This window comes from Centrocercus urophasianus, unplaced genomic scaffold, assembly GCF_019232065.1.
Source record: "Centrocercus urophasianus isolate 14NV4802_14NV808 unplaced genomic scaffold, USGS_Curo_1.0 seq_12, whole genome shotgun sequence".
Classification (NCBI taxonomy): domain Eukaryota; kingdom Metazoa; phylum Chordata; class Aves; order Galliformes; family Phasianidae; genus Centrocercus; species Centrocercus urophasianus.
In genome coordinates, this window is record NW_024884364.1 from 48695054 (window position 1) to 48710879 (window position 15826).

At 37.3% G+C, this 15826-nt stretch overlaps 1 protein-coding gene across 4 annotated transcripts in view; it reads right to left on the bottom strand.

The window, feature by feature from the left end:
• Positions 1-15826, bottom strand: part of WWC3 (WWC family member 3) — a 97799-nt gene that overhangs the window by 36691 nt on the left and 45282 nt on the right. For all 4 annotated transcript variants that reach the window (XM_042809981.1, XM_042809980.1, XM_042809979.1 and 1 more), the window contains 3 exons: positions 10221-10350; positions 5006-5155; positions 3186-3259 (listed from right to left, as the gene is read on the bottom strand). In XM_042809981.1, coding sequence (XP_042665915.1) covers positions 3186-3259; positions 5006-5155; positions 10221-10350 — 354 coding nt within the window. The remainder of the gene's footprint in view (positions 1-3185; positions 3260-5005; positions 5156-10220; positions 10351-15826) is intronic.

The window sequence follows — 15826 nt, forward strand, 5'->3', positions numbered from 1 at the left end:
CAGTACTTATTATTGGAGGGATAATTTTTCATCTGTTGATCAATTCACTTCCCAGCATATGAGGTGCTGTAGCAGTGACATTTCATCATCACTCACCAATATCCTTTGTGCAGTCATTACTTGAAATGGTACAACTTTGAGGTATCAAAGAGAAACAATTTGCTTTTGATTTCTCTTTCTATGAAACAGTCTATTCAGAAAAATGCTTGAGGGGGACACTTTCCAGCATGCAAATGCTTTTCATGAGAGGTGGTCTCACTGAAATAGCAACTGAAACTGAAAACAGTATTTATCCAGGCAGCTTGGGGCTGTCTGCTCAAAAATGTCTTCCTCCCTCCCTCTGCTTCTCTGGAGGGCCACACTGACAGATCTGAAAGAAACATTTTCACGGAAATAAGGTACAGTTTATTTAAACAGTAATGGGGGGAGAAGAGAACGGTAAAGAGCAGGAGCCCCTCTGCTCAGCAGGACAGCTGAAATAAAAAGTGGAGTTTCCACGTCTCCTCTCAGAGACTGGAACAGACGCAGGATAAAGGATGATTTCTACAGCTTTTTGAAGATGTCGGAATCCACAGCTCACAGCATCTGAAGATACTCATGGGAAAAATTAAATTGCAAATTATCTGACTTCTTTCCAGTAGGAAGCTGAAGAAAAAAAAAAAAAAAAAGGAAAAAAAAAAAAGCTCTGCAAATGTCTTATTTATGCAAAGACCAAACCACTCAGCACTCTTGGAGAGACTTTTAAAGGAGGAATAAAAGTCAAAGTATATTTCATAAAGGAGGAAAGATATTTGAGGAATATAAACCAACTTCCCCACTATCACTAGGTTCATCTCCCACATTTCTCAAGGTGGGTCAGCCAGAAATCCCAACGCTGCATTTTCTCACTAAAATACTACACACAGAGAATGTACTTTGATTTTAAAAAACTTCTGCACTACACACGGCAAGTATTCTTGCCGTCAAGTTGGCATCTAAAGCTGTCATTAGCACTATCAATACTATCATCTATGGCAAAAATGCAACATGCTGCCCTTCAGTTAGGGGATATATTTTCCCCTTGCTTTCCTTTAAGGGAAGAAAAATGCTTTTTTTCTTCCAGAGTACTTTTAAAGCCCTACCTTAAAACTTGGACATACAGGCAGTTTGCCTGCTAAACTTGTTTGCTATGCATTTTACACCCTGCTTGACAAGCAAACAGTCATAATATACTGTTTTACAGTTGTGATATACTGTAGCATTTTAATTTTCTACTTTGTAGATTTTAATCCATGGCAGCACATTCCGTCACCCACACTGCGCAGTAACAGTAGATATTTCAGCAGCCAAGGCAGAATGAGCACAAAGATATTTAGTAGAGACAAAAGCCCTACAGAAATGCCAGCAAGCTAAGGGGAAGGAATGCATGATAAATGAAGAATGCAACCACAGAGATAACTGGTAGGGGCAATGAGCTTTGTGCAGTTCCACTCAAAAGCTGAAAGCTGATTATTTCTGTACAACATACTGGGCAAAATAAGGCTACTATTTTAAAGGAACTAACGTGCTTTTGCTAAATAACAGAGCATTGTTGGAGCTGCTATTTCAGGACAACAAACCACCCTTACTGCAATCACTGTTCTCTGTTTGAAATTAATGTCAGAAGCCAAATCGGTTTCATGTTCAGAAATATTGCATTCTGTATATAAACAAATACTCAGCATTTCCACCTGAGAAAACTTAAATTAAGAACTTTTAATACAATCTTTAGGGCACTGGTATTTCTCCTAAACTTAACAGTGCAAAACTAAATCCTATTCTATTTCCTAAAACAACTGTCATGTAATCCTAAATTACCATTGGGCTGTGATGTGCCTATGGGTCAACCTCTGACCAAACACTACACATACAGCCTTTTGTTTTGCCTTTTTTCTTCCAGCTAATTAATTTTTGATAGGTAATAGTCACTGGTACCCACATAATGCATTTTACAATGCAGACTTTTATTCCAGTTACAAATGCTGAAGAAATTTAGCTGTGTATTTCTAATGTGCTTGCATCAATTTCTTTTTCTATGCCTGTATTGCATCCAAATGTGGGCAAACTTTCCAAGAAAAAAAAAAAATGGTAAATTGCCTATTAGGCTTCCAATCTGTGCCAAGACACATGACAACGCAAGAGTTTTCCTCAAAAAAAGCCATCACTGTGTGAAAAACAGGCAAGAGTACTGGACTTTGTCTTTACCCCTTGTTTTTAGAGACAGAAAAACAGACAAAATTGAAAAGGAAAAAAAAAAAAACAACTTGAAAAACAAATTTAATAAAATAAGGTTCTCAGAACTGACTGTAACTGGATCTTTCAAGTGCCAGTCAATTTCAGGTAGAGAACATTCTACCAGAGCATATGAACGTGATCATAAATACATAAAGTTACCATGTTCAAGCTATCATCTGCACCTACACCACTGTCCTGAGCATGCAACAAATAGTTTGAAAGCAGCAAGATTAAAGAAGTGCCTATTAAACTACACCGGTATGTAATACTTTTAAAATAATTCTCAATCAGAGAGGTTACTTTCAGAAAGCCATGAAAAAAATCTGCAGGACTTCACAAAAGAAATAAGTAATTATAATAAGTAAGTAGGTTGAAAGACTTGATAAAGAATTAATTAATTCCAAGTTAATTTAAAAACATTTTTTCGTATGTTTTTCATCCTCAAAATTTATTTTTATGTGCCTTTTTATTCAGCTATGAATGTCTACTTATCTCAAGAATTTTTTCATTCTGCTTCACACTGCATTTAGTACTTCATCATTCAGAATTCAAATCACAGGCATGTAAAGTTCTGAACAAACTGACAGAGACAGCCAGATACAAACCGGGTGCATATTAAAGACCGTTTATAGTGAGGCTTGAAAAGAATAAAGAAAAAATAAACAGCTCAATTAAACTACTGCAGCCTCTTGTTTGTACAAGTGTACAATAGCACTGACATTCAGTTTTATCTATGCAAACAAATATAATAATCTTACGATAAGGTTTTACGTTTACCTAAGCTTTTATTACCTCCAAACCATCAGAAGTAAGCACAGTAAGCATGTTAATCTTCCTCAAGACATTTCAGTTAGGAGACTGGCTCCAGCTCTACTTTGAAAACGTTGACAACATAAGTAAAAATAAAAAATACCAATTTTGTCTTTATTTACCTTTTCTTGGCTTCTTCATACTGCCAGTTGAGTCTTACTTTGTCTACAAGTCTTGTTTTATCATCGAATCCAAACTTTTGCAGAATTGAAGAGTAAAGATGGGGGGGAAACAGATGAGATTTTAAATGAGATTTTAAATACATTCTCAAAATAAAGGGTTAAATTAGTCTCTCCTACTGGCCTAACTAAAAACTGTGAATGTTTTGAATAACAACAACCAAAATCAATTTTATGCTTCAGACATACAACTCTGGTTTGTAGCTAAACATATAAAAGACAAGTGAACCCTTTCAACAAATTACGATACAGGAAATGAAGGGCTTGCAAACGGTATCACTTACAAAACATCAAAGCTTTTCAACTTTATGCAAGCCTAAATTATAACAAGTATGTTTTAACTGAAATATTTTATTACTTAAGGGATAGTTTAATAAGAAATAATTCAGACTACATACCATATACTGCAATGTATTACCCAGCACTTAGATCATTAGTGTGATTTAAACACTATTACAAAAACATTACCTGTTCTTTGAATCAGTCAGTCACAAAAAATGCGTATATGTTACAAGTCCTTCTGTATACAGCCTGGTTTCTACAACAACCTCTCTTCATGTTAGGGCTTCAGTAGTTGCCCTCTTCATTGCTGCACCTCTAGATTTGCTATCTAACTGCTTCTTTTGCTCTCTTCATCATCACATGTGTAAAAAGCCACCTCTTCTTTACTCACATTCCATCACTAATAATTCAGGAAAATAATTAACCTCATTATACAATTTTATGTTCCTAAGAAAAAACACTTAACTTAAAAATAATCTTCTGACTACAGTTGGCTCGTCTTAGAAGGCACTCAGTGTATACTGTGAATGGCAAAATGTTGCAATTTTCCTTTTAGGTAATTTGTTTTGGAATTCGTTAATCATATCCAGCATCAGCCTGAAAAATGGCACCCCAAAGGCACCATTTAACTAACACCCTGCAAGAAATTCTGGTGTTAAATAAATTTTCTTAGATACTTCGGGATTAACCTATTAAAAATACAGATTTCCTCTTACACAGAGGTCCTCTAGAGGTATTCAGCTTGGCTACTAGTCATCAGTAAAAGGTAACGAAATCAAAATGAAGTGATAAAAGCCTATGGTTAGAAGTTACACAGTTCAACAGAAATAGCTGAATACAAAGTAACACACTAACTATGGTACTATAAAACTACAGAACAGGTTCTCTTATTGCTCTGTTGTCAGTCTCATCCAAAGAAGCAAATGCTAGGCTGCCACAGTTACAGAGTCATTTGAAATATACTCTTTCATTCACACCGAACTATCTCTGAAGACTGATGATAAGTCATTTTCAAACACCTTATTCAAAGGCATATCTGAACATAAAACTATAATAAAGTAGACCAGAAACTTTGTTAGTTGTTTAAGAAAAATATTTTGGGACTGAATAAGTATTTCCTTGTCACAGGAAAATGAAAGGAACAGAGGTTCACTCTGTGTCTTTGATGTGTGCAAACAATGACAATCAAGATAAAAACAAGATTAAAAGAAACAAACTCCCATCTCTACTACCAAGCTGACTGTATCTGTTGCCCACCTATGAGCTACACCATGCTCAAGCAGTAGAATGGCAAAGCCCACCATTCACATGCTCCGGGAGCAATAAGAAAATGCAAATCCTTCACCAAGGAATATTCATTTGGATTTTTTGTTCTACCACAGCTAACATGTACTGAATTAAAACAGGAAGTAACAAAGTATCATTCCAATAGAAAAAGCAGCTGATTTTCTAAAGCAAATGGCTCACATAGGAATACATACCTCCCCAGTGATGTCAGTCTGAGAACAAGCATCGCAGTGTTGTTGAGGTAAACAGGAATCACTGAGTGAACTAGAATTGTGCTGGAGATCCTGCAGGGAATCTGTAATGCAACAGCTATTCCTGAATCCATCGGTTAGCTTGGCCAGGCTCTACAAGAAAAGACATTAAAAAAAATAGTAACAACAGATTTTGATAATACCTTTTTAAATAGAAAAACAGAAATGAATTCTGCCTAGAGAGCATAACTTCATATAGGTAGCTTGCCTTAAAAGAGGTATTCGCATTAAATAAAATTCATAACATTATCAGCTTTATCAGCTAATAAGAAGCACCTTTGCTTTGCAATAATTATTTTTTTTCAAAGAAACATCTAGATATATATATTTTTTAATCTCATTTTTACAATTTATTTTAGGTCTATGAAAGTTTTAGTTTTTGTATGGCCTACAATCTAGCAACTGTCAGCTTACATATCAAGTTTGTTGGTATGAAAGACAAATGTGATTCACCTGCCCTTTTGCCATCTTCTGCCCAGGTTACATTCCTCAGCCACTAATGCCTTCACATACAACTTGATGAATAGCTTGTATTGATTGTGGTCTTATGGCAGCTGATTTCACCCTTGGGCTCCCTTGCCCAGCATTCACAGAGATATTTTACACTTTGGGTTAAGCAAGCAACATCTCTGAAATGTTTAGACAATGACATAAACTGTGAGGGTGAAGCACAGACTTCAGCAATCTTAAAGGAGAAAAGGAGCAACAAAGTCAAGCAAAATTAGAGAAGTTTGTTTGACTGTAAGAACTTGGTCAGCAGGCTCTTAAAATTCCTTTAATAACAAGGTGCAATTATCACTGCCACTTATTTTCTGATTATGTATTCTCTGTTTTTCAGAAATCACAGATGATTTACTGTTTATGATGAAACTGCTATGCAGGCTGTCACTAATGACTAAGATCCTGAGTATGCTGCATCAAAAGAACTTTTTAAAAAAATGCTTTAAAAATAAATACTGCTCCTACTCCCCCCCCACCAGAAGGGAAAAAGCAAATAAATTATATGAACTGTATCAGCTCATAGATCATAATGTAGTCAAGTCAGCTGACTGCAAAAATACCCCAGAAAAAAAACTCAAAACCGCTTACTGCATTGGCCAAACTATCAGAGAATCAGAGACTAAGCAGATGCAGCTCAATGGCAACACGCTGACCCTCAGGAATTTCAGTGCCTCTGACAACTGACAATTTGCAACAAGCACCAGTTACTGTGCATATCCAGTTACCAGGATAGTCCTCAATTTTCAAAGAGCAGTTTAAAAAGGATACCCTGGATCATACAGCAACACTTCCTTTTCCTACAACAAATTCAACTAATGGAGTAAGGAAGATAAGCCTGTGTAACAGCAACTGGCTGCTGCTTACAGGAGCTGCAAAAGCCCCTTGCTGCCACCTGAAGACAAAGGCATCTATTACAGAGATCAGAAAGCAGCCTTAGGAATCGCAGCAGGCCTGAAAACCAGGCAGCAGAAACAGTGATGGTTTCTTGCACTAAGGAGCTAGGCTTGTCTTGGGTCCCCAGAAGAATCCAATTCTTCTGCTACCTCCCAGTCAAACTGGGCCATCTTAGCATGATGGACAAATGAAACAGTCATCCTAAGAAACCAAAATTCAATTTTGAGTTATGCTGCCACTAAATCTCCAGCCAGTGGCCCTTTAACTTCTGGAGATTTGCTGCCAGATGAACAGCTCTACAAAGATGCAGAAAGAAAACCAGGGTGTCTGCCATTTTAAGATGACTGAATATTATCTTTCTACTCAGTGCTCCAAAACTCACTGCAAATCACCCAGTCCTGTCAGTTTCTTGCTGTATGGAGAACTGAGATGGATCCCTTGTGGATTTATGAGATGGAAATAATTATTTTAAATTGTTGCTGCACAAATATCAAATGTCTAATATGTTCTTTTTTCCAGTAAAGCAGAGCTGATCTCATGATCACCAGGGATTCAGAAAGCCTGAAGTATCTCCCAAATAAGCTATGTCCATCTGGCACCTTTGGCTAACATACATTCTGCTACAGGTATATGTATTATGTTACAGGCACCACAGGTCCTGATGCCAGAACTTAAATCTAAACTTTTGCCCATATTTCAGCTACTTCATGCACTCCTGCTGCGCTCCTGACCTCCCACTCCAGCATCTCCCTGGAAGGTAATAAGGGACTGCTTGGATGCTGGCCAGGTTTCCTATCTGGGCACAGTTGCTGAACTCTGGATTTTACTAACAAATGACATAGCATTTTGCAGGTGGCAATCACCTTAACTTACATCTACGTGAATAGGTGACTGTGCTTTATGGTAAGTAGAGAAGTCCTCTGAGTCCTTCTTAATTGGATGAATTAAAAGCATACCCTCCAGCGATCATAACATGAAAAATTACAACCTAAAGTTAGCACACTTTTCCATAGAAACAATTTAGATCAGCTACTAGGAGAAAAATCCTCCCCAGCAATATGGAAGAGAGAACCTCTCTTTCATCTGAGGTTTATGGATGGATTGTTAATGGTAATCTTACAGAAACTGAAAGACCACTTCAATGCATGGACGTGAAGCTGCAGACACACCAGTCAAAATCTATCCAAAAAGAGAGCACTGCCATCTCATAAGTAATTTGTTGCTAGCTGACTTTGGTGGCACATAACATTTCAATGTAGTTCTTATCTAACCTATTTGGTTCATTTAAATGGTAAAGAAGGAAATAATAAAGAAGAAAATGATAAAAATTAAAAAAAACCAAAATAACAAAAACTCTCCAATGCTTTCTAAGAAAGAACATTTTCGAAGAACATGAACATACTGGAACAGGAATTAAAGCATGAAGGGAGGGGGAAAAGAGACACACACACAGCTTTCAGGAACATAAGCACACACCTTGATTACTAATCTTATATAAAAAGTTTGTCCATTTTTTTGGAGCTGTGAGATTGTATATTTGGCTTTATTTGTAACCACAGCACCCAGTTTAAATCCGACCACCCTCTGCTTCCCTTGTCAGACTTCTCTCCCACACAGCTCTACCCAATTATCATATTTCTACGACAGCCACAATTTTCCAAGCACCTACACAAGACTGAGTCACTTTTGCTATGTTTAGTTCTGTTGCTTACACTGGCCAGATTTAAATTAAGAAGTAGTATAAAATTTTCTATTTCCTTTCTCTGAAATAAATTCCCAGCTGTTTACAGAATACTTCCAACTCATCTATAAACAGCATTCAAAACAGACAATTTTCCGTAAGAAAGCTTGTCTTACCAACAATAGCTTTTAAAGATAGCGCTTTTGTGGACAAATCAATTTCCAAACCCATAGGGAAAAAAAACCTCATCAAATTCTCAACTCATTACAAAGATGTTTTAAACAGACTTTCACTTGTTTGCCAAAGCTAAACGACTCCACAACAATTATCTTCAAAAAACAGTAAATGAAAGAATATGCAGGCTCTTGTCCATATGCTAATGGTGGTTGTTGAAAAACAGAGTTCTGTAGCTGAGAATTTGCTCTATCAAATAGTGTTGTGCTCTTTCTATCTGATGTTACTTCCTTGGTAATAAACAAGAAGTGTTACTTTCAGAGTGACCTATGTATACTTAAAGACTATGCAACTGCACCTAAAATTGGTTTATGAGATGTGATTTTAAGGCATCTTAATGTTTACCACTGGATATAGTGCCAGTGGGGATTGAAAATCTAAAGAAATGGGGGGAAAAAAATTTTTTAAAAACTACCAAGAGAGTCGAAACAAGGCCAGTAGTTAAGCTGTTCCAAGGTCTCACACACAAGATTTTAAATTACCCGTTAGTTTCCTAAAATGTGCGTCACAGCATCCATGAAGAACTGCCTTTCTAATCATTTTTTGCTAGCTAGGCATGTGGAAGACTTGAGAATCACTTTAAAACCTAGCCAACACAAAATATCAAGTATGTTAAAAGCTGCCAAGGCAGAAACTTTTAGTAGTGACTTAAGTGTTCTGTCTACTTGAACAAGGATTTGTGGTCCATCAGCTGACCTTCGGGTAATACTTTGGAGATTGAATAATTGTATAACTATGGAAATTTATTGTATGTAGATTACAAGCTACCCACATCATTTAACAGCAACAACAACAACAAAAAAAACCAAAAAAAAAAAAAAAAAAAAAAAAACAAAAAACCAAAAAAAATAATATTTCAAAAAAAAAATAAAAAAAAAAAAAAAAAAAAAAAAACAAAAAAAAAAGGAATGGCAGTAATAATTTAGTGCAGTCCCAAAAACTTAGGTAATGAAAATATTTTTTTCCATACAGCATTTTCAGAATGAGGTGAGGAATATTGTATCCAGAGCATGTTTCAGCAAGTCTGTACCAAAGTTCCTGCAGTGGCAAAGGATCATGGCTCAGTCAAGTTATTGTCATACTGATAATGCAGACACAGCAGGTGAGAGCTCAGAGCAGATGCAGAAGTCATTCAAAGACATGCCCAAGCAGTGATCCAACACCTTCCCTTAATCCTCATACTCAGATTCAAAAAAAAATTTTAAGCTTGCATGATGATTTTATCTATTTATATATTATCTATTTTACTCTACATATGCTTTGAGGGTTTTGTGAGGACATTTGAAATTAATTTCTCTTAATACAAACACTTTGGAGGAAAGACTGAAGCAAAAAAGAAAAAAAATTTTTTATAAAAAAGAGCTGCTGAACTGTCACATAGTGACAGAGATCCAGTTTTATGAGAAACTCATAAAAGGAAAAAACAAGCTGATAAACCTTTAGAACATGGATTCTCAATGCTACTTCTTCACAGGGAACACAAGGGGACATTAAACAAAGTGAAAAACATATACTGCTGGTCTCATTTTTGTTTTTAAATACAGCACAATAATTCCATAGGAGTCTTTGACACAGCAGTAGTGGAATGCTATATTAAACGAAAACATTGGTCTCAATGTTAAGAACAGTATGTTATTTACAACGAAAATATGAAACTCATATTGTGTATATTGTGAACATAAGGCTCCATATCTACTTCTTTTGAATAGTCTGCCATTAGCAACCATCAAACAGAATAACCAAATTTGGCCACCATGCTTGTTTATTTAAACCTGGAAATCCCAACACAATCACCAACAAGGAAATGGAAATAGACTGCACATTTCGGGAGTTGTGTATTTTTTTTACCTGCATAAGGTCCTGCCTCTCTTTTTCACCTGTGCATATGGCTTTCTTTATGGTTCGTAGCTCACTCATTATAGCCTGCGCTTCATCCAGTCTGTAATTTGTATGAGCGCTTGACATCTTACGATCGATCCTGTTGAAAAGACAAAGACAAGTTCAAGAATTTTCATATAATTAGAAACACCACAAATATTTTAAGACCTTTTGTTTATTCATGTACCACTTCATTTCCAAGAATAAAATTACATTCTATTGGGAAGAAGCACAGCATTCAGTGCCCAGTACACTCTAAAGCTAGAACAATGCAATTACCTACTCAGCTTTGCAAAACCAACAGATTTTCCATTTTTAACCTCCCCTAGTACAGAGTTTATTTACAAAGGCAACATTTGCAGGTTACTTTACACAACAAAAGTAAAATCAACCTAAAACTAACGTACACAATAATAACTGAAAAGACATTGGCAGCCAGGCCAACACTATTCAGACGCATCACTGCACATTTGAACATCTCTTCCAAGACTTCTGTCTGATCCTGTTTTAGAGGCTCCTAATGAAGGCATTCTGTTTTTTGGGAGAAATTTTATATTCCAAAAAAGTTATTGTAAATGCTTTCCCTTCACTACAGACATCTTTGAGTATCTTCTCTAGACAATATCATCTTGGAATATAATCTGTTATATTGGAACATCATCTATTGTCTCTGGACAATATCATTCACTGGAACAGACTGCCCAAGAAGGTTGTGGATGCCCCATCCCTGGAGGCATTCAAGGCCAGGCTGGATGTGGCTCTGGGCAGCCTGGTCTGGTTGTTGGTGACCCTGCACATAGCAGGGGGGTTGAAATTAGATGATCTTACGGTCCCTTTCAACCCAGGCTATTCAATGATTCTATGATCTCCCCGCACACACATCTGGTGGTCAGCCTCTTCTTCCATGTAACTAGCAACAGGACTAGGGAAAACAGCCTCAAGTTGCACCGAGGGGATTTCAGTTGCATGTTAGGAAAAACTTCTTCGCAGAAGTAGTTGTGAGGCGCTGGCACAGGCTGCCCAGAGAGGTGCTGGAATCACATTCCCAGAGTCTCTACAAAACTTTCCAGAAGAACTACAGGATTTAACGGCCTACCTAAAGCAATTTGTGAAAATAATGTTAAATTCCTGTTGAGGTATGAAGGCCCCAATTTACCTGTTAGTCTAACATATAAAGTATGTGCAGGTGTGTATTTACACATTTTGCGTAAATGAATATTTTTCCAAACAAAGTTGGTACGTGTAATGGTCCCTACACCAATCCTAGGAACAAACATCTTCAGAAGGTATCTCTGGATAAAAAAGATGATGCAGCCATCAGGTGTTACATACAACATCAGTTTATAAAAAGTAGTAGTAAGAGATGTCCTAGATAATGATGACAAGAATTTTGTGTAATATTGAGAGTAACTCAAAGTTTCAAGGTATATTATGCTAGAAATAACAAATAATTTTTTAAAAAAGCATAAAAAATAGTGCATAAATCCTAGTCTGTGAAAAAACGAACTGTCAGAAAAGACCCTCTTGCGTTGTAGTACAGGATAGGAGATAAATCTAGAAACCTCGTAACTGTCTTGTATTCTTAGAATATTTAAGTGGTACCAAGAACACAAATGCATTTGCAATTTAAACTACACAAAAACTTTTCTCACTCTCACTCAGTTTGTTCTGTCAGTGAAGCAAATCACTAAAATTCTACTTGCAGCAGATTACTTACTTTAAAATTAAAATATTAAAATCCTAATAAGAAAAACTAAATGCTTGAATAAAACTCCTGTGGCTTTACTGTGTAGCTCACAACATTCAGGACAAATTACAGGCTGGGTTTCCGCAGTTCTGCTTTGTTTGTTTTTTTCTGTCAGGTCCCGACTTTGGACAAAACGCAAAGTATAAGCCTGAACCTCAACTTTCTGCTTAAGCTCAATTTTGCCCATGTTGCATATGAAAACATAATATAAGCCTTTCTGATTTATGTTTCAAAAAGCAGAAGATACTTAAAATCATGTGCCTTAAAGTTCTGCTTTGTTCTGTTTTTCAGATGATTGCTTGAGTCTTCATTCATTTTTACTTAAAATCCTGAAAAGATTAGGTAAAACCATGGCCAAACAACTACTCCGATTGACTAGAAGTTTCATGAAAATGATAATGTGGTTTTATCTGAAGGTTATGTTAATGTTAAAAACATAGATTCCACCCAAATTCTAGACCAGGAAATGTCTCCTACACAACTGTTCATTATACTGTTTGGCAGGTACAAGGTGGCATTACAGGAAGAGGAAATTATTTAATTTCAACCAGATTTTTGTCCAGTTACCCACAAATTAATGTTCCTGGACGTCACTTTGGAGCCCAACTTAGAAACTGGTATTTGTTTAAGCAAAGAATCAGAAAAGACTCTACTGCCAGACATATCACAGCTTAAATCAGTATTGCTGTACATCCAAACAGCCTCAAATATTTTACAAAATTACGTTATTTATTGCCCATTCATTTTTTTTTCTTCCGTTCACAAAGCTCTAGTTTTGAAAGCCACAAAGTTAACAGGAATCTTCCATTTATTAATGGGAAAGAGCATGATGGAAATGCAGATTAGTCCTTTATACAAACAGGAAGAGCATTCAAGTAATACTCAACTATGAATGAAGCACACATTTTCTCAGGAAGATGTTTCCAGAACAAGTAGGCTACTAACACACTCACAATAGTTTTGATCCCATACAGCAGTCTCCACTCTGTTTGCTGCCACATCATTCAAATTCATAAGTCTCCTCCTCCAGTCCTCATTAAAGTGTATGTCTGTAGTTGAGTTAAATCTAATTTTAAAGCTTTTGTCAGTTCTCATATCCTCTGAACTCGTGCATAGCTATAAATTGTTTAGTCAGCCCTAATTCCCCATCTCTCCTCATTTTCTCTGAGCATTCCTTCCGCTCTCGCAGCCAACTGGCTGGGTTTTCATTTCCTTTGCTGCTAAACGCCTTCTTCCTCCAAAATCCTCTGCTCTTCCTCCTGGCAAGCAGAAGGGTCACTGAAAACACATGGGAGAGAAAGAGCTGCTCCTCATCCTCATGCCCTAACAGTCAGATGAAGGAATATGTTCCAGAAAAGGCTCAAGTTTAACTCCCTAACCCCGAGCTTTAACAGGATCGGCTGCACCTTGGGGCAAAGGCACCCCTAGAGACCAAGGAGCAGAGAAGGAGATCACGCAGGGTGGGAGAGAGGCAGGACTGAAATACTGAGCTCCAGAAAGTCTCCAGTGGGCACGGGCAGGCCGTAACATTTGAAGGCTTATCATAACATTGCCAAATTTGGATGAAAGTGGAGAAAATACAGCCCGAATGAAAAGTTGCAGCACTACAGATATTGGAATTCTGACTATAATGGAATTGCAAAGCTATTAAAAACTCAGCAGTGGTTGAACACAGAGCTGTGTTGGTTCTGATACCTGCTGCCAGCACTGGGCTGCTTAGAGGTTCAAAGCAAGCCTTCAGCCAGATATAAAGCCTGAAGTGTGACAACTCCCAGTACTGTTCTTGGCACATACTTAAAATAAAGTGAAGAACATGGCTTTAAAACAGCTGAACAGGATGCATGCCAGTCTCAGTCTGGCAGTTACTTGACGATTTGACCAAACACAAGAAGGAACAAAAAATATGAAGACCCAAAATTTAGAAAAGGTTACAAAAAGGGAGAAATGCCTGGAATGCGCGAGTCTTCACAAAAGAAAAAACAGAAGAAAAAAAAAAAAGGAACATGAAATACTTCTCTTTTAGAAAAGGAATGACAAGACTCTTTTCAAACAGCACGCTTGTTTTGTGGATATGCAGAAAGTAAAATTCTTGAGCTTCAGTACTTGACTGGAGTGCTCCTTTTCCCTAGATGAATAAGAGTCCAAGGAGAGAGGGCAGGGACAGCCCAGAGCACAGGCACACTCACAGCCTTGGCCATCTATCTACAAAACCATCCTCTCTCCTGACTACACAAGGAGGCTAGAGAAACTTCTCTCTGCAGTTGTTAGACAGCACAAACACTATCCAAATAGGCTCATTTCCTACTGGAAGCGTAATAATTCAAAGAAAAGAAACTGAAAAATTACCTGAAAAGCCAAAACAAAAGCAGAATTCACCTCAGAGAGTGGAGCTCAGCAAGCCACAAACACTAATTTCACAACACAGATCACTGCAACATCAGAAAGAACGCTGGCAAAATGCTGTCACCAGCTACAGCAAATGGCACTGAGCACCACCCAGAGCACCACCAGACAGAGTGACTGCAGCAGCAGCAATGAGAAGCAGCACTGAAGCACTGAGCTGTCATGCCTGAACTCTTAAACCAGCTGATTTATTACCACCACTGACTGATCGGGTACACAGGGCTCGCCTTGAATCGACTTCTCTCTTGAATGTCTCTCCTGTATCCCCATCCTGGAATACGGGCAACTTAACTTGGGCTAAAATCCAAGACAAACATTTGTATTCATAATCATTTGCAGACTTTACTTCTCAGTAAGTTGCACTACTTCGCTGGGCTATCTTAAATTAATTATGTTAATTGAAACAATCTTGAATTTCAAATGGCCTTCAAGTACTTTCACCTCCCCACTCAAGTGGGTAGTCTTTTTATAAAAGCAATTGAACCTATAAATAATTGGACCTATTATCTCAAAAATGCCTGGTGGAAATGAGGAGGAAAACAAATAACCAAAGCAGAAAGGCAAGACAATTTTTACTCAAAGAAAATATGATGGAGAATATTATGACAAAACTGGTTTTGCTCTTACTTCTTACTTAACTGGGGTACTACCCAGAAACATTGATCAGTCTTAAAATATTTGCATTTTCAAAACACAGACTGCTTGACATTACAATTATGAATTCAGTTAATTCTCCTACAGCTAACTGTAAATATTTTGTGTAGTCAATAAAATATATTTATGCCTGAGAATGATTACATTATACCTGCTAATGAAGGATTTTGGCTCGACACATTTTGTTGTTTTTTTTTTCCCCTGAAGCTTTTAAAATTCATTAAAAAACAAAAGAACCTTGTAAATGGGATGAAAAATATGAAATGCATAGGCTATTCCTTTAACAGAAAGAACTGAGTATCTTCCTTTATACAGTTTAGTTAATGTAGTGCTATCTTTGGTTAACTCTGTCTAAGCTGGAAAATCAGGAACCTAATTGCTCTGGGACCTCTGGAGCTTAGCCAGGATTCCCAAAGCAGAAGTGTGTGCCCATGCTTCACAGCACCAACACAATAAATCCAAAGCTTCCAAGTATTTCCACAGATGCTGTACTTATGCTGCAAAATGCATTATACATGCAACAGTTCCAACTTTTCAAGAAGCGCTTGCATTAGGCAGTTTGTTTGCATGCATGCTGGAGAGATGGCCAAGATTTCTAAATGCACAGCCACACGTCCAAAGCAAATCCAAGAGCTGCTCAACGTACAGCCTAGCTCTGGGCTTGTTGAACAGATCTGGAACTCACAACAACGTGTGTTTACCTGCCACCTTTTCCACGGCCTGGCAATCTTTCTCCCTATTACACGGGGCTTCCTGCATATGTGCTATGAGT